This window comes from Carassius gibelio, chromosome B1, assembly GCF_023724105.1.
Source record: "Carassius gibelio isolate Cgi1373 ecotype wild population from Czech Republic chromosome B1, carGib1.2-hapl.c, whole genome shotgun sequence".
Lineage (NCBI taxonomy): Eukaryota > Metazoa > Chordata > Actinopteri > Cypriniformes > Cyprinidae > Carassius > Carassius gibelio.
In genome coordinates, this window is record NC_068396.1 from 25,494,151 (window position 1) to 25,521,714 (window position 27,564).

Sequence of the window (27,564 nt, forward strand, 5' to 3'; positions counted from 1 at the left end):
TGAATTATAAAGAGTTTATTACCAATGCTCAAAACACACACACACCCATACACATATTCACAACCATGTTCACTCACACTGAACTATACAGTACACGTTCTTTATTTCATTCCCTCCTTCCCTTCAATCCATCTTTTGATCCAAAATATTTCTATAAGTGTATTCATTGGCTTTATACAAGTCAACAAATACATTCTGTCTCCTGATTGGCCAGCTCTGATCTAAATGTTGATCAACACCTCTGACAAGACAGACATTGATTGAAATGAGTCCTGCACAACGTCACAATCTTCTCAAATGCAACAGGTAAGAATTAAATCATTAAAAATAAAAGGCTTTCACTGATTCATAATGACAGCTAACTTCCACTGATTGGTTCAACTGCTGTCCAATCAGAGGGCATGGATATGGTTCCCCATTGTTCTGTGGCATCGTGAGCAGGAAGCTTTAAAATCCTACGTGGAACATGGCTAGACAAGGCCACCAAAGAGATTTGGCTTTCACATATTAACATAAAACAAAATGAAAAAATAATTCAGATCTAAGAGGCAGCCAATCAATGTTTATAGGATAAAATGTAAAATATGCCCCACATATTGGGCTTCACCATATCAAATGCATTTTTATGCTACGATTAACCCTCTGATTACAGGCTGATCTCTTTCCAGTTTGTGGCCATCAGCTCTTTATCTCTCTATTTGATTAGATAAAAGTCCACAGAGAACAAATATCAGCCGTTGTAGAAAAAAAAAAAAAGTAAAGAAAAAAGATTTTATCAATAGCCATTTATAAAGTCATATAAAATAACACTTTATAAATTAAATAAAAACTTCCTTGAATTTCCAAAGCCACTGCTCAGAAAACACTACTTGAACTTGAAAAGGCTGCTGTCATTTAAATAATGCTTTAGTCCATTTCCTTATCTTTTCTACTGTTTTGCTTCACTGGTGTTGATTGGATACGGACGCAACATTGTCGCAAGCCAAACACGGTGGTCTGAAATGTCTACTGAATGCCACAGGTCCTCTTTTGTAAAAATCCACTCGGTGATTAAAAAAAAAAAAAAAAAACTTAACACAACTGATCATTTTTTGTCTATACAGAACAATTTACACATTTATGTTGGATAAAAATCTTTTTTGTCTTAATGTACTGAAATGTTTTCAAGGCAATCTGGTCCTTTGCCATCAAACTGATGCCATCAAACTCGCTCCAGCTCCTTACTGGTGAGGAGTCCAAAAGTCCCACTATATCACGGCTTGAATGACCCCCTGCTCCTCCTCCTCCTCCTCCTCTATGTCATATCGAACCAAAACCTGCTGGTCAAAAAATAACAGCAGAGGACAGAAGTTTTCAGATCTTTCCAGGAGGCACTAATAAATGTCCACCAAACAGGGTTTTCTCTGCTGTGTCAAAGGAACATGAGTCCATGTCTCCATTCTGGACAACACGGGTCAAACCAGTCTTTCTCACACAGAAATCTCGTAAGTGGTCCCTCCGACGCCAGTCACCTTCTTCACCCCGCCTCCAGGCTTGTGGGCGGGGCTCTGAGAAGAGCCAGCACTGGAATATGCCTGACCTGGGCGAGTGGACACGCTGGCAGGATGAGAGGGGGACGAGGGGGAGGAAGGTTTCGGTTGCCCGTTTGTCCGACTATACGACTTCATCTGAATCTCGTCCCTAAAGCAGACAAACAGAGATGTGTCAGAGAAAGACATAGATTAGAATGCAGTTTTTTTAGTACTTGCACTGCTGTTCAAAAGTTTGTTTTGTCATTATATTGATGGAAGGGGCAATTAAATACATTCATAATGATTATATTCTAAGTTATAATGATTTATATTTTAAACAAAAGCTCTGAAAACACACACACACACACACACATCTCAAGATTTTTACAAAAATATTAAGCAGCACAACTGTTCCCAACACTGACAATAGGAAATGTTTCTTGAGCTTTGGCACTGATGACTGTTGAAAATTCAGCTTTGCATCACAAGGATAAATTACATTTTAAAACATTAAAATAGAAAACAGTTCTAATAATGTTTCATAATATTACTGCATTTTTAAGTATGTGAATAAACTTGAGCACGAGAGACATTATATATATAAAAAAAAAAAAAAAAACTTTGAGGTGTAGTGTATTTTAGAGTAGAAGTAGGATGATTCTGTAGAATGCATTCAAACCAAACAAGCCTGGATTATGAAAAGTATACAGGTGCTGGTCATATAATTAGAATATCATCAAAAAGTTGATTTATTTCACTAATTCCATTCAAAAAGTGAAACTTGTGTTATATTCATTCATTACACATAGACCGATATATTTTAAATGTTTATTTCTTTTAATTTTGATGATTATAACTGACAACTAAGGGAAATCCCAAATTCAGTATCTCAGAAAATCATAATATTGTGAAAAGTACAATATTGAAGACAATATTGAAGATTGGTGCCACACTCTAATCAGCTAATTAACTCAAAACACCTGCAAAGGCTTTTAAATGGTCTCTCAGTCTAGTTCTGTAGGCTACACAATCATGGGGAAGACTGCTGACTTGACAGTTGTGCAAAAGACGACCATTGACATCTTGCAAGTAAGGCAAGACACAAAAGGTCACTGCATAAGGCTGGCTGTTTTCAGAGCTCTGTGTCCAAGCACATTAATAGAGAGGCGAAGGAAAGGAAAAGATGTGGTAAAAAAAAAAAAAAAAAAAAAGTGTACAAGCATTAGGGATAACCACACCCTGGAGAGGATTGTGAAACAAAACCCATTCAAAAATGTGGGAGAGACTCACAAATCGTGAAATAAATCAATCTTTTGATAAAATTATAAGACCAGCACCTGTATAGGGTCAATAATAAAGTGGTGTGAAACGTGCAATTTTTTGTAGTCATGAATGTTTCACTCCAATGGTTAAATAAATAAATAAAGCATCATAATGTAACCAAAAAATAAGTCACAACACACACTAAAGAATTGCAATATGATAACTGATGATAATATATAAAAAAATCACAATTTGCTTATTATGTCAGATTCACTTCCTGTGATAGGATACAGATGTTAGTTAAGACGCCTCCCAGAGCAGACATCAGTTCAGAAAGCAAAGTGCAAAAAGCAATGAATGAAGTTTATCCAGAAAGGCAAATTCAGCCTTCCTTGCCAGTAAATTTCAGTTGCTCTGCCACACTATTTGGAAAGGACACATTTTCTTAAGCACAGAAGCATTGCAGGTTTATTTTAACTATCAGCTCAGCTTCATGCCACTGAAGTGACCGTTAATGAGGAGCGATCATTGCTTGGCCCTTGGTTTGTTTCCAAATAACAATGTATACATGTCAAATTAAAATATAAAGCGGTTATGACTGAATGCGTTTCATTTTGTTCTCTCCATCATTCTAAGCAACGATGTTTCCTGTATAGAAGATTTATTCTCTGCTGCTTAGTGAAGGCCAGGTTGATTTAGTTTTAGTTTCAAACAGCTGACTAATAGCTTGAAGCAAAGCAGGCTTTCCAGAACCCTAAATGAGCACAGTGGTGAAGTTTTCTCTTTCTCAGATCTATCCATTTAGTCATTTTGCCAGTGATTAAAATTGATCTGTTTTGTTTACTTTAGAGTAAACAATATTCAGTTTATCTACCTAGGTCGCCATAGTAACAACTTAATTAGGAGCATGATGTCTGGAGACTTTACAAACATAGTTTCCACCCTGTCTCTGCACATAGACAAGGGCTTTATTTGATTCTGTTCATGTTTACGGTGACATCATGATATGGCACTGACACGACTAGGGAACATTAATAAATTTGCCACAACAGAAGCATTACTACATTTTTTGCATTCATGCAGAAGTCTGACCCTATCCTCAATTAAGAAGAAAAACTACCTGAAATCAGACCTGATTATTCAGAATAATTATTGTATAAATGAAATAATATTTATTGTATTTTTTTATGCTTGGATGAACAAAGCCTTTGAATTATGTAATAGTTGACTGGACATTTAAAATGAAATGGTTAGAGAATGTTTTAAATTAAATCAGTAATACTTTAATACCATTTTATTTACTTTTTCATGTAGATTTTTATGTTTTTTTTTAATGTTTTACGAATGTTGTAAAATTGTTTAAATAAATACAGTACAGACCAAAAGTTTGGAAACATTACAATTTTTTATGTTTTTGAAAGAAGTTTCTTCTGCTCATCAAGCCTGCATTTATTTGATCAAAAATACAGAAAAAAATGTAATATTGTTATATATTATTACAATTTAAAATCATTGTTTTTAAATGTATTATACTTTAAATTATCATTTAATTCTGTGATGCAAAGCTGAATTTGTAGGATCATTATCACATGATCCTTTAGAAATCATTCTAATATGATGATTCATTATCAAAGTTGGAAACAGTTCTGCTGCTTAATATTTTTTCAGAACATGTGATACTTTTTTAGGATACTTTGATGAATAAAAAGTAAAAATATTTAGTAATAACAATATAAACTACTGGTCAGTAATTTGGGGTCAGTAATTTTCTTTCTTTTTCTTTCTTTTTTTTTAAAAATAAAATCAATACTTTTATTCAGCAAGGATGTGTTAAATTGATAAAAAGTGATATTAAAGAAAATATATTATTAGAATATATGTTATTATAATTTGTTTTATTTATTTTGATTAAATGCAGTACTTTTTAACCTTTTATTCATGAAATATATTAGACAGCAGAACTGTTTCCAACACTCATAATAAATCAGAATATTAGAATGATTTCTAAATGATCATGTGATAGACTGGATGTTACATGTGACACTGAAGTAATGATGCTGAAAATTCAGCTTTGCATCATAGGAATATATATATATATATATATATATATATATATATATATATATATATATATATATATATATATATATATATATATATATATATATATATATATATTTTTTTTTTTTTTTTTTTTTTTTTTTGAAGTATATTCAGATAGAAAACTATTATTTTAAGTTGTAATAATATTTCACAATATTACTGTTTTGTCTGTATTTTTGATCAAATAAATGCAGGCTTGATGAACAGAAGAAACATCTTTCAAAAACATGAAAAATATTAATGTTTCCAATCTTTTGGTCTGTACTGTACATAAAATAAAAAAATAATAGTAACAATATTAATAATGAAATTTACAATCTAAATAAAGATTGGACATAATAAATTATATAGTCCCTGAACTTAATTTTTTTTAAGATAATAGATTCTTCTGCTGTTTTAATAATTTGACAATTATGATTCACAATGTTTAACACAATGACATCAATCAGCAGAAAGCAACAGATGATCACAGATGAAAGCATAAAATCACTGGCAAGTCGCCTTGATAAAATGAGTTTAGACTGATGGGAAAAAGCAGAAGGAAGAAAGAAGTGAAAGAGGTACACTCACAGGAGTCTGGGAGGAGGAGGAGGAAGAGTAGGAGGAAGGAGGCAGCAGGCTGCGCAGAGCTTCGTAAGGTTGATGGGGAGGTACTCACTTTGGCGCCTGTATGCCCCCTCCCCCGACCGAGGCCGAGGCTTTGCGGACCAGGCGGTACTGCATCTCTGCAGCGGCAGCGCTAGAGTAAGACAGAGACTTCCCCAGCGGCGGAGGGTGTGGCGAGTGTGGCGGGTGAGCGCTGGGCGGCAGGGACGTGTCAGTGGAGCGCGTGCGGTACGGATATGAGGGCTGAGGCGGGCCCGAGTCAGAGAGCAGGGGAGGTCGAGAGAAGCGGGGCGGCCGATGGTGATGGTGATGATGGTGGTGGTGGTGCTGATGCTGAGAGTCGTGCAGCAGGCGTTCCCGCTCGCGTTCAGGTGGAGCGGGCGGAGAAGTGGTGGAGCCACGTAGATAGCCAGTGTGCTGCGGTGAGGCGAGGAGGGCAGCGCTGGAGGCAGACGGCTGGTGGAGCTCCGTCTCCCGCTGCTGGGCGATCTGTGCTGACAGGAAAGGTGAACTGTATCCAACTACAGGCGTGCGCGGTCGGCCTGGTGACATCTCAGGTGCTGCCGACTCAAATTCTGGGATTTCGGACGATGTGAGCAGGCTATCGTATGACAGACTGCCGTTCCGAGGAGCTGGCGGTGGCGTCTGATTGGCTAAGCTCTTGTAGCTTGTGGAGGTTGTGGCTTCAGATGGAGGGGCATTGTGGGAAGAGCGAACACTGGAGGACCGCGAGGACCGCGGGGCCCCTCCGGCGAGAACTGTGGGGTCAGAGAAGGAGGGATACGAACGCCCTCCTAGGGAGTATCCAGCGATCCCAGAGCCTGGAGGTCCTCCAGGACCCCCAGGTGTTCGCTCTGGCCCTCTTCGCTCCACTCCACCTCCCTCGTTCCCATCCAGACTGGGCTCAGAGCGATAGCCTGGCTGCTGACTGGACTGGAGGAGAGAGGAAGAGGACTCTTTAAGACTGTCCCCACGACTCATCTACAGAGAGAGCGAGAGAGAGACAGCAGGCAGAAGAGTTTATGCAGTTTCAAAGGAAATCTGAAAGCTAAATTCAAAGGGATGATGTCAAGGACAAAACCCTTGGGGTAAGGATCTTGTGGGCCACTGGGGACAGATGATTTAGGGAAAGCGCTTTCTATAGCTATAATAAAAAGCCAGCATTGAGACGGACAGAGAGCTAAGCTTGGAAAGGCAGGGAACAAACTTAGAAACACTAAAAGGCAGAGTGTCAATTTTGCTTTTTGTTTCAACGTTAAAAATCTAAAAGACCACAACATCCATCTTTTCTTGCCTTGTGGTCTCTTTTGGCAGGGGATAAAAATCATTGGGGCCTCATGTACAAAAAGCTAGCTACAAGCAAGCATGACATTTACCCTGTTTGGCTTTTTAGCCTAAAATTGTAGATTTGATTGTAGCCAACTGAGTGACTGTGCATAATTCATCCATTTAACTTGCAGGTACTTTTTTAGTTCTCCTCATGAATACCTAGTTTGTTTCACTACTAAATGATTTAACCAAAACTGAACATTGTATGTGATTTTACATCCTACCAGGCTGATAAAAGTCCAGGGCCTGTGATTTTCAAAGGATATCTTGTGATTTGCAATATTACTGTATGTGTAGTATTGACACAATATTAATATATATATATATTTTTACATATCACAGATACTGGTGTATTGCTATTAAAAAGGAAGATAATTGTTCAATTCAGACTTAAACCCAAGCCTGACCTACAGTTATAAATAATATTTAAAACTAAACCTTGTGTAAACAATTCCATAATGGAAACTCAGAAAACTTTTGTACATGAGGCCTCAGGTCTTTCAGAATCAATCAAAATCACATGAAATGGTGCATTTCACATCTAATATATCCTAATCCAGCATCATAGGGCCAAAACCGGCACACACCACAGCTATAACCAGCAAATTGTATTTCACAGCCCCTCTGTATGGGCTATAGGCTTTATTAACATTACAAGAGTATAATTAAATTTAACAGATTATATTTATTATTTTGTTTTTCTGATAAGATGTGGCCTTATAAGCAATAATGTATGTGCAATTATAACCCTTAATCTTTCAAGTTATAGAAATGAAGTAACTGCAATAAGCTGCATATAAAAATTAATGCATATGGACCGTGGAAAAGACGGACACTAGAGAAAGGAGATGATCACTGGCACATAATAAAACAATAACACACACAGACACACAGAAAAAGTAGTACAGTGTAAACTTACTGATACTGTTCAACTGAAAGCCACTGAGTCAACCAAATTGGAGGAGGGAAAACAATTTAATGGATTGAACAAAACGTTAGAGAAAAAAAAAAAGACTTAAAAGTATGTGGCATAAAGGAAATAATAATTACAGTCATGCAAAAGAATGTAAATGATATCAAATTAAATGCTGTGAATAGATATAGATTGTGAATGAACACACAGACCTCTATACTTTGGATAAACAACACGTAAATCAACAGAGAAAAGTTACCTGGTTGGCGTAGGCATGTGTGAGGGCAGTGTGGTTCTTGCCCGGGCTGCTGTATGTGGGCCTGTACTTGAACATGGTGGGGGTGGGCGGGGCTTTATTCAACAGACTACTCTCTGCAAACAAAGAACAGAAGATTAGATTCAGAGTTGTAAATACATCTGAGGAATGTAAAGGTGAATTAAGCGGACACAGCACTGCAACAGGTAATCACGATCTTAAGACCTGTTCACACCAAAGATGAAAACTACAACTATAAAGTTTTGATAATCATTCTAAATCGATGAAAACAAAAATGTTCACTTTTTTTGATTTTTGATTTTAATTTAGATTTTAGATTTTAATGCACTGGATTGCACACAAGAGAACTGCAGTGCTTGCTTATAATAAATAAAACATTAATGTGCTTTGGTGTAGACGCTAATATAGTTATTATAGTTCAATTCACAGTTATCATTCTTAGTGTGATCAGGTCTTTATACTTCATTCATCTACAGATGTTCATAAATGGCATTTGCAAAGAAACATATGCAAAGAAGACAAGACCGATCAAATAGCATGTAAGTATTATGATGACATCACTGCTGTTATATTTTGAAAGCTTGAATAAACAGGAGCAAAAAGGAGCTATGTATGTTTGTGAGAATCAGAATGCTGCTGTAGTTTGCTCTAACCCTCAGAGTGTCCGGCAGGTCCTCGGGACAGCCCAGGGTATCTGAGCTCTGGTTTAGGTGGAGGTGGAGGTGGAGGCTCGGCGTCAGCAGACTGACTCTCCATCAAACTGCTCTTAGACTGAAAGAGTGCAAACGAGAGGATGAAACACAAGTGGTTAATGAACCAAAGAAATAGACAAAACAGCAGACTAAAGGTATTTTCTGACTCAAATACAATGTCCGATAGAAAAAACACTCATCATGACTCCTCAATGCCAAAAAAATTACACTGTTGACGTTACAGTGCCTGAACCGGCAAACTGTGCGAAAGAGCTGCACATTGTTATTCTGGTCAGGTACTGAAATATGCTGAATTATTTATTTTTGTTCTACATTTTTAGTACTTGTTTAGCTTTGGTTTACCATGCTAGGGTTGTGTGATAAATCATTCAGGTTTTTGCTTTTTAGAGAAGTTTCTTGTACCAGTTGTTTTCATGTAAAGAATGTTTTTATTTATATGATAATAATAATAATCAGGAAACTAGCTGAGATCAAATAAAGCACGCAATTTGCATTCTCTTGATTGGTGATGTGAGATGAATTCTTAATCATGACTATGATTTGAGCAAAGCAATTGTGATTATCAGATGAACCATTATTGTGGAAGTCCTATACCACGCAACCCTATTTGTCACAGACCAACAGGTTGCTGGGTGTGGCCACATGAACACACTTTAGGCTCTTTCTCAGGCTTTGGACCTTTTGGCGTGCCAACTTTCCATGAGTAACTGGTAACAGCAGACACACCTCTGTTATAATTTGAACTAGGGCAATAGTATCACGGCAGAGGATGCCAAAAGATTCAGCAACCTTATCAGAGGGATAAGACCAGGACTTCTGAAGATAATGGAAGAAAAGTGAATGAACATTTCCAATAATCAGTTCCTTCCTTCCATTTCTGCACAGTGGTGTACATTTATCCAGTAGCTCTCTGCCACACTGTACTTCCTTCCTCCCTCTCACTATCAGTGCTTATAACTCAGCAAGCTACAAGCGGAGCCTTTCACTTGAGAAACCATTAAATGCAGAAATCCATTTATTGCCAGAAGATAGACTACCTTTCTTATAACTCCGGGTTGCATTGTTGAAAAATGTCAAAAGCATGTAATGAAGTGCTCCAAACTGGTAGAAACTAAGTTCATGTATTCTTAAAGAACATAAATCATTTCAGAGCACAACCTTTCATTATGGAATAAGAAAGTATTTTTGACAGTTTAAAAGCCAGTCTACATTTCAGCAATATTAATGCAAGCCTGTCTGTTTCAGCCGTCCTCAATCAGATGGTAAATGGCACAAACAGATATTTTTTGAGCTTCGTCTGCCAGAAAGGGGAATTGGAGCCAGTTGCTTCCAAAATAGTCTAAAGCACTCTCTGACCTAGGGATTTTGGCTCCAACGGGAACGTCTGCACCTCAGTGGCAAATGTAACGCTCTCAGTCTCATTTAAACATTTAAAGTCATGAATTTCTAGTTACCAGATAAGGGTTTTATAAATTAATCCAATTCAGAATGACTTCATAATGACTCATTAAGGACAATTTGTGAATCACTGAACAATTTATCAGAAAGAACAGACTCTGCACACAAAAACACAAGAGTAATATCTACAATTTCTTTAATTTCCTTGGCTTTCTCTGGCCTGGAAAATACAAATTCAAAAATCCCTGATGTTTCATACCAGTTAAGAGACTGTTCTTCCAAAAGGAGAAGGATGGAGTGAAGCCTTAAGAGCACTTAAGAAAATAAGTAAAAATACTTTATTTCCTTACCCGGTGAAGGTCTCCTTGGATTCCGTTGTCGAGCACCTTGGCTGCCAGTTGAGCCTCAGTAAGCTGCGGTCGGAGGAAAGGAGGCTGAACAGACACTGTCTGAGCTTTCCTCTTTCTACCAAGATACCTGAGAGATCAGAATACAACACTGTGTAAAAACGTCAATAAGAAAATACAACATATAGGTCAAAGTTGTGAATGTAGGAGAAAACGTACCTGGGTGCCTGTGAGCTGCACAGAACGTGTGAAACGTTCCTCAAGCAGCCGTTTGTGAAGGGGTTCACACCTCCCCGGAACTTCCCTGTTACCTACAAACACAGAGTCGACCATTAAACAATAACGTTACTAGTTACTTTATTAGCGGTTTGTCATAAAACATTTGAAAACAATAGAAAAAGATGAAATGAGGCAGGAAAGAAGAATAGTGAAAGACAATAAGATACAAAAGTGTGCACATGTGGTTGACACAAAGAGGAGGAGAGATGGGCAGAAACTGGTTTGGGAAGAGGATTAAGATGAGATTACTATCTAAAGAAGAAGGGCTGAGAGAAGGTCATATTATGTAGGATTATAAAACTGCTTAATATGGATTTTAATCCCAGTTGACCAACAACAACATGGTTATTGACAGGAAAACAAACACAAAAGAAGATTATGATTGTGCATGTCACAACCTGCTCATTGGTGGTCCTGCCTCTTGCCACCAGAACGACATGGAAACCAGTGAGACCTGCCACTGGGATGAAGAAAAGCCCAGCGACACACATGACAGCCATACTGATAAAGGGTCAAGGAGGAAACTGTAAACTTTCATACAAATCACCTCTCAAGTTCAGATCTCACTGTTGCACAGTCTGAATTTTTAGCCAAAGGTTTTGGAGTGAGCACACATAAACTGAAACAATTGTTTGAGGATACGTGACAGCCGAATGCACTCGGTCCAGCTGCTGGGTGTGGTAGAGAATGAAAAGCAGGCCGAAGCCAAATACGCCCATTATGTGAGCCGTCAAAGAGAGCAAGAACAGGAAGAAGTAACGGTAGTTCCTCCGGCCGATACAGTTGTTGACCCACGGACAGTGATGATCAAAATCCTGCAAGGAGAGAAGAGGCAAGTTGCATGTGTGTGTGTGAGTCATAATGGTGAAAAAGTTAAGGCTGTCCAAAGCAAGCTCACTTCTCTACTCAATTAACACAAATTGATCAAGGACTGTAAATGTTATGGAATTCATTTGTTTCGTCAATACACATACTGAAGTCACATCTAAACACAATCACTGGAATAAGGTGTGTGTTGTGTGTGTGTGTGTGTGTGAGTGTGTTTACCTCCACACAGTTGTCGCACACGGAGCAGTGTGAGCAACGTGGGGGTCTGTAGAAACGGCAAGTAGAGCACCACTTCATCCGCACTTGAATGCCTCGAATCTCCACAGTCTTATAAAGAGGAGCTCGGAAATCATCCTCTTTATCCTCATCTTCCTCAGCTACAACACACACACACACAGTTTAACAAGCCTTCCTCTGTGGATCAAATTACACTGGTGCTTTATTAAACTCCTGCTTAAAAGTCAACAAATCATGTTTACTCTATAACCATTGTGCTCTTTAACACGCATCTTCTTGTGCACAATTCATTAGTTCATGTTACTCCAAATGAATGAAATCGGTCTTTATAATATTTCATTATAATGCAATAAAATAAACAGCTTTTTCGAGTGACGTCACCTAGGCCACACAAAGAAAAGAACTAATAGCCAATTAATATACAGCAGTTTTCCCCTTGATGAATATTACATTTCACTCATAAATCTTAGGAAAGAGAAATGGACTGGGAGTGCATTTTCATGTTGACTTTAATACAGCGTTCTGTAGTACTGATTAACACTTAATATTATATATTTATAATTTTTTTTGGAGCTTAAACTTCAACTTATTTTAGTTAGTTTGCAATGCAAAATTTATAATCTTTGTTAAAAAAAATTTATTCAATAAGCTCTTCATCTAATATACATTTTATTTTATTTCTATTCAAAATATTAGAAATCATTTTTGCTCATTTTAGTTAATAAAAACACTGCTTTAAGGTTCATTCAGCTGATGTTTAGTACATCAAGGTCAGTTAAATGAAAAAAAAAACAAATATATATATATATATATATATATATATATATATATATATATATATATATATATATATATATATATATATATATATATATATATATATATATATCTTATTCATCGACTGAAATACAGTCTCAAGAATAGACTAAATGAAGAAGAGGTGAAAAACATTAAGTGGTTAATATATAAAGTGGTTTGTTTTTCCAATAAGACGTTTTTTCCACACATTCTACTGCAGCTGTATACTCACACACACAGACAGACACATCACATGCAGATTTCTTTACTACCTCTAGGGAAGATGCCAGGATCCATAAAGGTGGCCATACAGAAGTTGGCCAGAACAAACAGAAACATAATGCCATTGTAGATTGGCACAGCGACAGAAAACTGCTCTGAAAGCCAAGGGCACCTGTGAGAAAAAGAGGCATGAATGAGACTGAAATCACACACTTCATGTATGCTTTTACATATCTTTGTCAAGTCTGTTTAACCGTCCTAATTTAGGAAAAGAGCTGGTTGCCAAGGGAACACACCAACTGATAATGTTTTAGCCACATTCTTACAATAAGCAATATAGATGGACAGATAACCATTTCTCCTGGGAGAGGGTACCACAAAACATACGATGTGTGAGAGCACAAAAACAGGCAGAAGAGAGAGAATAAAAAGGGAAGTGGCACTTTATGACAGATGCTGTCCTATTTTCATTGGCTTTCAGGGTTTAATTTGAGGGGTTGGTGAGAAGAGACGGATCAGAGGGGGCAAATGACAAGAATGAACAGACGTGACACAGCATCTGACTTAAGCCCCCCAGATTTCCTCTTGTGTGCCAACTGGAAGGGACATGTTTTTTTGGCACAGTGACGATTTCATGTTCCCGTTATATTTACAGGTCACAAGTTGCAGAATACAGGCCAAAAGAAGTTCTCAAATTCATTAAATGAAAACAGCGCTGACTGCACTTGAAACGCTGCATAAACACACCGTCCTCATGTATCATTAAGGGATTCATCATTGAGACCTTTTGTTTATGTAACCATGCAATAACATCAACATCATGTCCATTTCAGTGTCAATACGTCAATCTACTAATGTCGTCTAGTCTAGTGTACTCTTAACTGTAAGTAGTATTGGCAGGAAGGCGACTCCTAAGACCAGAAATCCTTTTTGGATTTACATCAGTGATAGATAAATCCTAAGTGGAAAAATCTTTTATATTACTTCATGTAAGAAATGAAGTACAAGTACAAAAAAGATTATTCTAGTTATTTTAACACCGAGACTAGAACAATCTCAGATGTGGCTCATTTAATGAAAAAGGCCGGCGTTAAAATACTGTCCTACCTTGCAATTACACATACTGTAATCATCACCAGAAAAGTTATTTTGTAAAGTAAAATAATGGAATCCTGTTCACTTGAATCGTTTTATACAGGATTTTATTGAAATTCATCTGAAATTACTCTGGTATAGCGGTGTTAAATGATAACATAGCAAAGGCACATTAAAAAGGACATGAATGGTTTTTAGTCAATTTTTTTCTAAATGTTGAAATAAGAACGAGAAGCGTATGCTGTCACCTCTCATCCCTCTATGAACATCTTTTGTTCAAACTAATTGTTCCTTCATTAAATATTAATTTATTTTACAGATATACTTGAACAGTAACAATATATGCAAACTCACAATGCAAAGCTTTTATAAAATGTCAGTAGTTTACTGCCTGCACATAAACACTATAATCTACAGCGTCGGCCTGATGTTTACACTCATATGCAATAAAGATAGCATTCAAATGTTACACCCATTTTATCCAAAATAGTTTTCACCTAGCTTGTGTGCACAGTTTTACTGTGAGCAAGCGAACACACACACACACTGCTGTGTTGTAGAGAATAAGACTTAATCTTAATGTACCGTGCCAGCAAAAATCAGTTCCAGGTGGAATAATTTGGTGCTTCTAAATGAGTTGTAGGCAAAAACCTGCCATTACTCACTCCAGAGCGCATCAATACACTTTTGATCACTGTTATTTACCAGAACATGTTGACTCATCCATCATAAAGGATTGCAGCAATCAGTGTTAGTAAACGTGTCTGTGTACTCACGTGAAGCAGAAGAAGAGGGTGGTTGCTCCGACCAAGAAGGCTGTTGCCGCAGAGACTGGCACGTAGCGACTAGGCCGGAGAGGTCTGGATGGAGCAGTGGGGTGGGGTGGAGAAGTGGGTCCAGACACACCCCCACTCATGCTGCCGCTCGGCATCACCCAGGGGGCAGGATGGCAGCGTGCTCCGGAAAATTATCCGTTTGGAAGTGTGTTGGTGTTGTCAAGACAGCACAAACGCAAAGATAGACTAGCGGAGAAGTCGCTGTCCTTTCAGCATTATACAAAGAGGCCACAAGATGAGCATTGTTGCAAAAACACAAAAAAAAAAATTTTCTAAGTTGAAAATGATAATAAAATAATTTAAAAAAATGAAGTAAACTGAAGAAATTTGGATTTTTAACAAATTGAGTTAAGTTTCTGATATTTAAACACTTATAAATTATTAAAGCATTTAACAAAATAAAAAGAAATGCTCAAAATCTTTAAATTTTAAGTATTTTGGGGTCATTTAAAACAATAAAAAAAACATTTAATTTCAAAAGGCTGTAAAAAAATAATAATCAATTGGGTTCAATCAGTTCTTTAGTGGTGTTTTAAAAATGTATTTTAGAAATTTGGTGTTACTGTATAAAATAAGAGGTAAGAGGAGAACAATGGGTATGAATTAGCTTTTTTTCTTTTTTAGATAACAAATATTTTAAATATATATTTCAGTTTGATGTTTTGATAAGCAGCACTGTATTCTATTAATGTTCTGGAGTTTTTCTGCTGTGGACTGGGAGTTGAAAAAACAAAGACCAAAACAGATTAAAAAAAAAAAAAAAAGAAAAAAAAATATGAAACCGCAAAAGACAAAAAAGAGGGACAGGAGGATTTTTCTCAGTTTTGGTGCAGTTCAGTTTTGAAGGGGGCAACAACAATGAAGGAACCAACCGTTAACAATTTCCCCCCACCATCCTCACTCAAAAAATATAAAAATGTCTTTCCTTCATTTCAACCAACAAGTGTGCTACAATGCACCTTAAATAATGGAACCTCACGTGTCACTCTCCAGAGTCGAAGCATTGCTAATCCACAGTTTCGTTTCGAAGGACAGGCCAGTATCTTCCCAAATAAGCAGGCTTACACCTGCATGGCTGATTAGATCAAATTTTCGCTTTTTGAGTCAAGGTGCATTAATGAGAGGAATGCTCCAGCTAAAACACCTCTCTTGATGGAGCTTTCACAGAGACAAAAAAAAAAAAAAAAAACAGGTGAAAGAGCAGCGCTTAGCTTACACACACCTCAAAACTCCTGGGAACCGATCCAGGTCAGTGGAGCGATTCCGAAAAAGAAGACTTTGGAGCTCAGAGGAATCCTGGGATTCACAGGTGAGTATGTGAAGATTGAAGGAGGATGAGGTCAAACAGAAAACAATGGACAAGAGTTCAACTTCTCCCTTGGGACACTTCAGAGACTTCCTTGAATGTGTACGTGTGAGTTTATCAGGCCCAGCTGACGTCTATTAGCAGATGAGAAGGCATTACATAAGGAGCTCAGGGGGACGCGGCCTCAGGGGAGTGCCTTGAGCCATGCCTGCGCTTTCTTCTCTGACACTGTGAAGTTCTCTCGTCTTTCAGCTGACCATACGCGCACTCAAACACAGAGTATCCACACACTCAGCCAATGTTGGGGCCTTCCAGTGGGTGTGCTGGAGAGAATGGAAATAAACTCCACCTGAAAAGAACAAAAGAGGGAAAAAAATGAATTCTGAGCCAAAAAAAGGATTGAGCAGCAACTTTTAAATGGTAGGGCTGACACAAACGACAAATATATAAAGCATTCTGTGAGTTGTACACTACAAATAATCATTCTACTAGAGCACAATTGTAAATAATGATTCTCTTAACAATGCTGGAACAGCTTTTGATGTTTAATATTTTTGCAGAAACCACAATCTATTTTCTCAGCATTCTTATTTAATACTATGTTTTAATAAAACAGCATTTATTTAAAAAACAAAACTTTGGTAACATTCTACATTTCTTTAATACCACTTTTAATCAATGAATTAATTGCTGAAGGAAAAAAAAGCTATTATTAGTGCAAACCTGACATCACAGGACAGCCTGGGGAAGAACTCTTTCATTGACACTAAATCAAAGGGGAGAAAACCCCAGACCTTAATTACAGAGACATCTGTAGGGCAATCCCTAACCTGTTTCTTTTCTTCACAAAACACAAACTGAAATGACATCACATAAGCTTTCACTATCAAATGTTATGCAAACAAAGGTGATGTCTGAATGTTTGCAAAGCCTCAAGGCTTTCTGACATTGCGCACACATTAGGGCTGGGTATTGCTAACTACATCACCAAACAAAGAATGAACACAGTGATACTATCAGAGTTGAACTGCGAACCTGCACACATTTTTATTTGATAAAAGTTAATTCTGCCAACTTTCAACATATAGATGCTTTCACAAACACAAAAGCTTTTTTTTAAATCATGGGGTTCTCTATTATCTGTAAAACTTAATTTATCCAGTCTACAGTGTGTATTAAAAAATACACAACAGAGAGGTGATACTGCAAGAGGAGACTGAAAATAAAGGAGAAAGATGTTAAAGCAACAGCCGTTAGGTGACAGCTGACAGATGTCCTCATTAAATAGTAAATAAAGGGATGAAGGTGCATTTCAATACAGTAACTAACTCCTCCAGGAAGAGTCTACCATTACGGTCTAATCTAAAAAACATAAATAAATATATCTGTCACCAATACTCAGAAGATATCATGCAAGTAATTTTTATTTTTAGGTTAAACCACTCTTTTAAAATGCCATGACTATACGTGAAAGCAGACAGACTAACCACCGTAACCTTGAAATGCTAAAGCATTCTGGAAAACAATTAATAACAATACTTGACCTTTCTGTGTGATGAACGTACTGGTATTATGCACGAACATACGTTTTGGAGGTTTTATGACCCATTTTAATTGAGTCCAACCTTTATGACCAATTCAACGGTTAACACAGACCTGTGCTATTATTTGTTGTCCCAACACAATTTTAAAAAACCAAACCCAAATTGCAGTTGTGTCAAGTCATAAACCATTCAGTTCCAATGTCATTCCAATGCTATGCTGAAACGCACATTCACCTCATTTATCACTATTATTCACTGGCCCAGTGTGATCTATGCTCAGTTTTGGGACAAATTTTCTTTTAGATTTGTTGAATTAAGCTTGCTCAGCCAAGAAGTTCAAACAAATTTCAGACAGCCTTGTTATTAGTTCAGCTATGCCTGACATTTGGTAATCTGACCCAGGGTTTGGTCTAAAAACGCCATAGCTGCGTAACCCTGCATAAGGTCCAAGGGACAACACTGCAAAGCATTTCAGGGTGGAGCTGCAAATCTGAACAGCTTGTAGATACTTTCCTTTGGCCACTCTGATCCTAGATCAGCATCCACTAGTGCAGTGCATCCTACAGCGAGAAACTTTGTTAAAGGCTGTATTAACCGCTGGATCAGGGTCCAGTCAATGTGGTTGAGTCAGCAACAGACAGGAAATAGTCTGGCTGACATTTTGACCAGTATTTAGGAAAGACTTGGTATGGGTTCAGTGTGTATGTTAAGTGAAAGAGAAAGAGTCTACAAGAGAACAGAATGCCAGAGATTAATCATTAAGTGAGGCCCGTCTTTCTTCATTCTCTTGCTTTTACTTTCATTATGGTCACTGTGTTATAATCATAAGTGTGGCTTATAAATTGTAGTTACATTTCCATAACCAGAAAAATATTTGCAAAGCCGCATTGCCTACACTGGTCCATATGGAAATAAGATTAATGATTTAAAAAAAAAAATCTATATCTAAAGTACTTGACTATAAGAATGTTTAAATAATATGTATCATTACCAACTAGTCAGCTGACATCCATAATTGTCCAATAATTATGCTTAAAGGGGTCACGAACTGCCCTTTTCTATTATTTTGTACTGTTCTCTGAGGTCCCCTTATAATATTATCAAGATTTGAAAAAAAAAACAATTTAGAAGTGAAGCATGAGGTACACCAAGCCAACATCAGGCCGTCGATGAGCGTCTGTCAAGCTAGTTTAGTTTGGTGCGTTCCACATGTCGCTTCTCATCGGGCACACATTGGCGGCAGGGACTATCGGGGATATCGGCGAGAGTGAGAACTCTGATAGGATGTTCAATCTATAGTTGGACACTTGAACATTTTAAGTTTATTTGCTTCATTCGCACGTGAAATTCCATTCCCAACAGATGCGAATTCGCATCATGGGAGTTCACACAGCATTGCGATTTCAACCACCATTTATTCTGATAATTTTCAAAATATTACTGTTATGGAGTCATGAAATGTAGTTTTAAAAGTATTTCAGGCGAGAATGTAGTTGTTTAAAACTCAAACCTGCTGTTTATTCATAAAGACAGCACCTATTTAAAAATATGTTTCACCGATTTCAAAAACGGTGAGCTCCACGCAATCAGCGGGAGCTCAGTGCTCATGTATCCACCTAGAGCTGTCTCAACTCGGCTAGTTCTTCTGACATTTGCCACTGGCTCTGATGTCTCTTTAGTGGTTTAGTGTTCTAATGTCACGTGATTTCTCCCAAGCATTCCAATATAAATATTTTGATGATAACGTGAGCCGATTAAAATTAAAGGTATCAACGTAACTAATATTTAAAATAGTAAGCAAGCAAAGCTTTGTTTACGTTTTGTATATCAGCGTACATCTCTGACAACCTTTTTACCGTTTCTCCTGTAAAATAACGAATATTTACTATTGACAGCTGCTAATATAGACAGCTAATACCTCTTACGCAGGCGCAGAATGCACGTTTTTGCTTTCAGTCAGCTGTTGTCAGAGTTGTGTGTTCACGTGCAGCTTTTTGATGGAGCCACTAGTTCTTTGAAGTCGGCTTTCCCAGCTTTAACCACCCTCATCGAAGTAGAAAACGCGGACAGAATCTCAAAATCCAGTCATGAAAATGAAACTTGCATATTAATATGGACAGTTACAGAATGTCAAAGTTAGCATAAGTTAATCAAATCAAATCTCTATATGGACCAGTAAATGTTAAGCCACAAAAGTTGGTATGAATCCTGCATGTTCTGCACGTCTCTGTGTGAATGAATGAATGGTAGAGATGTGCGGGTTTGTTTACTACATAGACTGAAGCGCGTGAAGCTTGCAGTAATGAGGACATAAATACATCAACATCAACAGAACTATTCTGAGTCACTTCACAAGCATTTTACCTTTTCATTTGAGTAAAACCAGTGTCAATTTAAAAGGTATTCTCGGCAACCCATCAAAATAAAAGTTCATTTTTACATAAAGGCATTGTGCTAGAAATATTACTATTATTTAGTAGAATTTGATACTACTACTACTACTACTGTTGAAAAAATGTATACATCATATTTTTTAAAGAAATATATAACAATATTTCTTCCATGCTTTAATTTTAATAGCAAATCCCTTTATTTATCAAAAAATAAAATGTGTTTAAATTTCATTAATTAAAAGACAAATTAAATTTGGGTGAAACTTGTTTACTGTTTTTCATAATTATATTTAGGGGTGGTCGATAACTCGATATTTAAAATATATCGAGATATTCTTTAAACACAATATTGATTTTGACATACAGTATCGTATATATCGATATATTGTTTATATTTAATTCTGATTCCGCCACTTTGCTTGTTTGCATACTCTATGCTGTGCTCGCCCCTGCTCGCTCGCCCCCCGCCTACTTGCTTTTGTCCCCCCTCCCCTCGCATGTACAGAACTAGTCTAAAAAAAAAAAATGTCTCAAAAAAAGGACAACTGGCTCCATTATATGGAGATACTTCGGTTTTAAGGCGTCGGGCAAACAGCAGGCAGATGTCTACTGTAGGGCCCTATGATTTCCGCAATGCAGAAAACGCGGAGGTAAAGGCGGAATCAAGTCATAAAAACTGAATTTACAGTTTAACGTGGAACTTCACGGAATTTGTCCAATTTTGAATGAATTCATCAAAAGTAGGTCATTGCACTTACATTGAATCGCAATATGGACTAATATCTGCAAATATTAAGCGGGAAAAGTCTATGAATCCTGCATGTTAATGAATGGCGCAGAAGCGCGTCTTCATTCATTAACTATACACACACTGAAGTGTGCGTGACGCTCGCGGTGATTTCATCTTCTGTTGTCTCACTAAATTAGGATGTAAACACATGAAGAACATCTCCAGAACTGCTCTGAGAGTCACTTCATGAGCATCTGACCATTTGATTTGAGTAAAACTAGCGTCATATCACATCATAGACTGTAGTATCACATGCACAAAACTGTAAAAGTAAACCCGTCAAAATAAAAGTATTTGCCAGAAATATATTACTATTGTTCAGCAGAATGTACATAGCCCACTACTACTACTATTAAAATGAAACGAACATCATTTTTAAGGAATAATCACACAACATTTCTTTCATGTTTTATGTTTAATAGTAAATCCCCTTTGTTTACCAAAAATAAAGTTAGCTTAATTTTAAATAATTAAAATAAATTAAATGAATGTTTTATGCCTTCCTTTTATGATAACCAGAAAAATGTAAATACACAGAATTCCTGAAGGGAAAAAAAAATTTCACATAAGGCTATTTTAAGCATTTTTTTTATCTAATTAAGTTGTTTTTATGCATTTAAAACACAGAATTAGGTAACAATAAAACATATGGTGAAGAAAAAAATAAAACGTATCATAGGGTCCTAAACATAATATTTGGCATATTTGTTTTTGCAGTAGTTTTTGGAGGGTTATTTCTCCTGTAATGATATTTAGAGATATATCATATATCGAGATATAGCAAAATATATAGAGATATATTTTTTGCTCCATATCGCCCAGCCCTAATTTGTTACTTGTTGAAAAACTTAAAACACAACTGTAAATAAGTATAAAGAATGGCCTTGGTTTTATTTTTAGTGATAAAAAGTTTTTTTTTTTTTTCTAATTTGCATATTTTTGTGTTTTGCTTGGTACCAAAATTGGTACAGAGAACCGTGGATTCTCACTGGTATCGGTACCGAATACTGAAATTGTGGTACCGTGACAACACTACAGAGAACTATGGCTCTGTGTAGTAAATGCTGCTCCAACTGAAGGCATGTGATGGCGATTTACTGCTAATCACAGAACCGGCTTTATGGACTAAATTCACATGACAATCGTGATTAATTGCATTCAGTTAATCGTGCAGCCCTAATCATTCGGTATCGGTATCAATTAACATTTTATAACATTTTTTAAAACTAAAAGCAATAGCAATTTCTAACAAAAATAGCAACTTTTTATCTAACCACTGTTTTTTTAATTAATTTATTGAGACAAACAACAAATAGTTTGTTTTAACAATCAAAGACAAAATCTAAATTAAACAAACATCTACTTTCAATTGTAACACTAATGAGCTGATGGTATTTCAGCCATCTGTTCCATATTAATGAATCCTGACTAACACATTCTGCACTCAAAGACCAGAACGTGAGTAAACAAGGACCTTTGGTGTTTACATAATTCACCATTTTAGGCGCCCTGAAATCAGCCATATCCTGCCTTGAGTGACAGTTATTACACCTATAAAAGAAATTCCAGAGTCACGTGGGCGAGCCTCAACACACACACAAACACAAAAACAAACCTTTCTGAAGGTTCTGTATCTTCGTCATTTTATTAATATGTATTTTGAATGTTTGTGTATTGCATAAAATGGTTAATCCTTGTTATGCGAGGATTATAATTTTACTATCTTATAAATTGGAAAATGTGTCTCCTCGTTTTAAGGTTCTCATGTCTCTGTAACCCCACTCCTGACCAGGTCGTAAAACTTTATGACCCCACTGGGCAACAGGACAGGAAAGAAGCAAAGTCACTAGCATCTTTTTCTCAATGTATCCTAAACTATTACTTTTTCAATGTGGTCGAGTATTGGTCGAGTGGTCAAGTATTGCTTTTTGGTGCATTAGAGATTCCCCATATAAATTGGAGAATCTGCAGTTTTAATTGTGTGCTAATCAAACGTTAAATGTGTGTAATTCTGCATTTGAATGTAACTTTGTGTTTCTATCAGTTATATATGTACTGTTTGGTGTTTTTGGAATTGTCATGTTGTGACCCAACTATTCCCCTGTGTAAAATGTGTGTAAAATCTATTAATCTTGAATTATGAACTTGCTAGAATATCACTGATGAAATCTGACAAGCCCTAAATCATTAGGGTGGGTGTTTCCACAGAGACAAAGGAACTTTTCCCCGCTTCAGATCGCGGACGCTCATTGGTTGTTCACGCGAACAGAGGCGTGAACCATCCCAAGCCATAAGAGCCGACCGAACAAGGTCCGATCTCTCTTTTTCCGCTCTCTTCCTTCACACACGTTGCTAACCGGCTGCGACCCTCGTCGCTCCCGCGAGTCCCTCGGCGCGGCCTTGGGCCGCGCTCATATCGCCGTCCCCCTCAGCACAGGAGCTGAAAGGAGACATTCTCATGGCTCCTTCGGAAGCTTTCGTTTTCATTGTTTTGTTGTCTTTCCTTTACTAAGTTTATTCAACTATTCGCCCCTCCACACAAGGAAGACGAATTCTGGAACATTGTTTGTTGAACCTTTCAAATCCCGCGCGATTCCACCGCAGCCCCGGGCCGGAAGACAAATGACCACGCCGCTCCAGCGCAGCTCACACGCGTGTCACACGGTCTCCGGCACACACACGTTGTTTTCAAAAGGATCAGCGCACAAAGCGTCACAAAAAGACCATGCTCATGCACGCTGGGCCATGCAAGTATCTTTCTCTATGGAGATTTAAATGCTGCTTTAAAGTTGGTCTATGATTTGAATTGTTGGCTTCCAAAAGTTTACTGTCTGTGATTTTCATCCCTGAGCTCATTCTGTGATCTCATTCATTCTCTCTCTCTCTCTCTTATTTGGATTCCGTTATGTCTTGTACAAAGTTTACTGTCTGTATTGTCATACGCATATTTACTCTGTGTGACTTGTAGCTTGATGTATTATTAGTCAATTATTAAAAACCCATATATTCATGATTGCCTTGGCCTCCACCCCACTCACATTACGAGTCACTGAGATGTCTGATCTTTAGCTACAAGCTTTAAATTTAGAAACTAAATTTATCATAATGATAGGATAATGTTTTCATGGCCAGAGAATATTTTTCCTTGAATTATAAGAAGTGATAACTTTATTGAAAATTGATAGGTCAATCTTACGGCCGTTTGCTGGACAATTTGATTTTCAGTAATTTACAGTAAGAGATATCACAATAATTGATATGAAGAGTGGAATATTGACATATTAATGAGTAAATTACAGTGCCCTGTAATTAGTTATTGGTATAGACAATTGAGCTATTTTTCATCTTCAATAAAATTTAGTGTAACTGTCAAATGAGATGTATATTAATCATATTCCGGATTAATTATTCAAATTCCCTATATATCATTTGAGTTCATTATTATGTACAACCCATTGTTGTTACACAAGTTTTATATGCAGATTAAATAGGTCTTTATTGTATAGGTCTAATTGTCTCCCGAAGCCACAGGAGGTGCAATGAGCAAAATAATGCAGCACATTTAAATTATCAACACAAAGAAATAACTGCACATCTTAATCGAAAGAGCCAAAGTGCCATTCACACAGATTGCATTTAAAAACTTATGAGACTCAGTGAAAAGGAATAAACCTCCACAAATTTGTTACGTGTTTTCTAAAAGTTTAAACTGTTTTAACTTTGCATGGCTTTCTATACATCTCTTGTGTAAGACGTGAGTGCAGCAGTCGTATTTGTCAGTCTAAAAATGTGGTTAATATGCATCTGTGTGAATGGCTTGGTTTCGGTTTTTAACCTTCTATGTATCTCTAATATTTTGAATGAATAACGCAGCAGCAGTGTGTCTCTTGGGCTAGAGTAGACTAACATAACATTAAAATGCAACAATGTCACCTAAATTATCACTGATGACGCTCCCTGAGGGACATCTAATGTTCAAATGCAATTTTAAATTTGACTAATATTCAATCTTTATTCACAACCTCCTAATCACAGGCAGGAACAGCACTCATTTCAGCATGTGTTCATATGGGGTGTCTGCATCACTCACAGCATGTGCCTATATAGTCTGCTATATTTAAAAATAAAATTATATCAATATCGAAGAACATGCACCATCGATGAATATCAATACCGTTTTATCAACCAGGCCTATCAACAGTGCTCAAATATTAGCAGGACAATTATGTTTCTAAAATTTCAGTACCAAATAGTATCTTGGTATTTACTTTTGACAACACACCAATTCTAAATATATAAAACTGCATAATGATTTTTTTACAGGTTGCATTAATCAATACATCTTTTCAAAAAATAATCAGAAATCAGTCTCCTGACACCATGTTTACACTTGTATGTCAGTTCCTTGGTCTGGACCAAAAAATAAAAAGATACAGTTAGTCCTGGTTCACATCACACTGTTAATTTTTAACATCAAACCTTACAACACAAAACAAAAGACATAAGGATACAATCACAACCTGATCGGACAGCTTTTATAACATTTTGTGAACATACCCAGCAAACAAAACAATGCTGTGTGTTGGGGAAAATGTACTTGTGTGTGGTATTTTACCAATTCACAAAACAATCTTATCAAATGTGTAAAGGAGTCAAAACAGTGGCATGATTTCCATAAGGAGATCCGCTATAAGGACACAAATGTTATGACACCTGTCCTGGACCAAACTGTAATAGGCAACATAGTTCTTATAAAAAGAAGAATTAGGTCTGCTTGAGAATCCTGTCCTTTTAGGGTCAAGTATTGTGACATAACATACTGTTTTAGTTTCATTTAGATGTCTTCAATCCATGTTGCATTCATATATCAGCTGAACTGCACCAGAGTTTGTTTGGAAGCAGACCAATAGGTGGATCTCGGTCTGCTTGTTGGGTGCACATCAAGGGTTAGATGGCAGCGTTTACACTTTCTCAAATGAACCGGACAAACAGAGCAATTAAACCAGAGTTTATTTAATCAAACCAAACTTGTCAAGTGTGAATACTCCCTAAAAACCAGGTTGCATTAGGAATTGCTGCCTGACACATTTTGAAACTCAACACAAAATAATGCTAATGTTGCTGTTGGACTATGCAATCCTGTATTTTGTTTCAGGTCACACACACACAGAGTGTGTAATGATTCCTCCACTTTATTACATCCTTTTCAAGCAAGTTCTTTCTCTCTCAATGACGACTCACCGTCCTCTCACAACTCTCTCAATGACGACTCACCGTCCTCTCACAACAGAATGATTGAAGCCCAAAGCCATGTGGCATTACACTCCCTGCCAACTGAGGCAACCTGCATTTCACACAATCCACCAAATGCCTGAAAATTTTACATGGTGACAGCGAATCAAAGCATCTCTTTGATTCTATGGGGGGAGCGAGAGATCTGTCACATACCCCTTTGAACTTTTTCATTGTCCAGACACGCCCCTTAAAAAAACAAACAAACACCAGCTATAACCTGGTACAGCTAGTTATGGCCTACACATAACTAGACACGCACACAAAAATACAATGGACCACAGCCAGAAAGCGTTTGATTTCCACCAGCACAGCTCATATTCTCAAGTTCAGCACGCTTTCATTCATAGGTGAGTCACTGACTGTAAGTAACCTAGTTAGTGCCCTGACATGATTTCATTTGAAAACAATGACTGCTATTTACACTCATTGTTAACTGAAGTAATAATAGGGCATTAATTAGCAGGTGATCTGATGAGAATGAATGACTCACACATGATTAAAACCACGAAACATGCATAACTCATAAATATGATGATCTTATTATGATCAGGTGAGAAGATTAAATGGTTCAAACGAATCAAAAAGCAGTGCGGCGTTGTCTTACTTTGAGGCGGTATGTATCTTTTGGGTGTGTTTCGCTGCAGCTGCACTGTTGTCATCGGTTATAGGCCCTGACAAGAATTTGCGCGACGCTTATAACGTTACTGAACGAAGCATCACGATTACACAAACGGTTTTTAACCCGCATATTTCAGACTTTGCCTGAAAATGCAACGAGTAATGTGAATTCAACGTAAAATCTATCTGTGATCACCACATTAAAACACTTATCCTGCTACACGAGGAATGACAGTAAAGACGGGCCTAGAATAAATGACTCGCATGTTAAAATAAATCAATATGTTTTTAGATATTGATGCGCTGGATTGAAATATAATCATTAGTAACGTTAGTAGTAGCAGCACAGCTGGGCAGGACTGTATTAGCATGACAGCTAGCATTAAATCGCCCCTTTTTCAAAACAGTGGTTACCTTAAAATAAAATACCAGCACTAGCGACCTACCTGTCAGTTCATTGGCGTCGCTGCTTTAGAGGATTGGTATGTGTGACATCGGTTATCCTCTTTGATAGATTAGATGTTGGCTTTAATCTCCGTTTCGATCTTTGGGTGGTGGGGTCTTGCCGACGGCTCACTTAGCCAGTTAGCCTGCGTCCAAACTATCTATCTTTCGCCTTATTTCTGCAAACAATCGCGCTTATACAATGTCATTCAAGTTTTTGGTCCTCTCGATACTCGCTTAAATCTAGATTCTGTCGCGTAGGACCTGCTAAAGCTCGCGTAGCTGAAAGCTAGCGACAGGTTTACCGTATTTTCACGCAGCTCAGCGCAGCGGCACGAGCTCCGGTCCACATCCACGAGCCTCCCAGAACAGTCTGACGTCTCCGCCCTCCTGTAAGATCATTGGCTGAGAGCTGCTGT

General features: G+C 37.3%; 1 protein-coding gene across 3 annotated transcripts; it reads right to left on the reverse strand.

The window, feature by feature from the left end:
* On the reverse strand, positions 1–27,515 carry zdhhc5a (zinc finger DHHC-type palmitoyltransferase 5a). 3 transcript variants are annotated; one of them, XM_052545570.1, is made up of 12 exons: positions 27,148–27,515; positions 14,696–16,410; positions 12,875–12,996; positions 11,787–11,944; positions 11,382–11,554; positions 11,138–11,240; positions 10,680–10,771; positions 10,464–10,590; positions 8,656–8,773; positions 7,985–8,097; positions 5,536–6,416; positions 1–1,680 (listed from the first exon to the last, which is right to left on the reverse strand). In XM_052545570.1, exons 2-12 carry the CDS (start codon positions 14,848–14,850, stop codon positions 1,470–1,472), a joined length of 2,253 nt encoding a protein of 750 aa, XP_052401530.1. In that variant the 5' UTR covers positions 14,851–16,410; positions 27,148–27,515; the 3' UTR covers positions 1–1,469. The 3 variants fall into 3 exon arrangements, 2 of the variants coding, with proteins under 2 accessions (XP_052401530.1, XP_052401529.1); XM_052545569.1 differs by having other exon boundaries at positions 5,536–6,464; XR_008152195.1 differs by having other exon boundaries at positions 1,533–1,680; positions 5,448–6,464.
* Between the last annotated feature and the right edge of the window lie 49 nt (positions 27,516–27,564).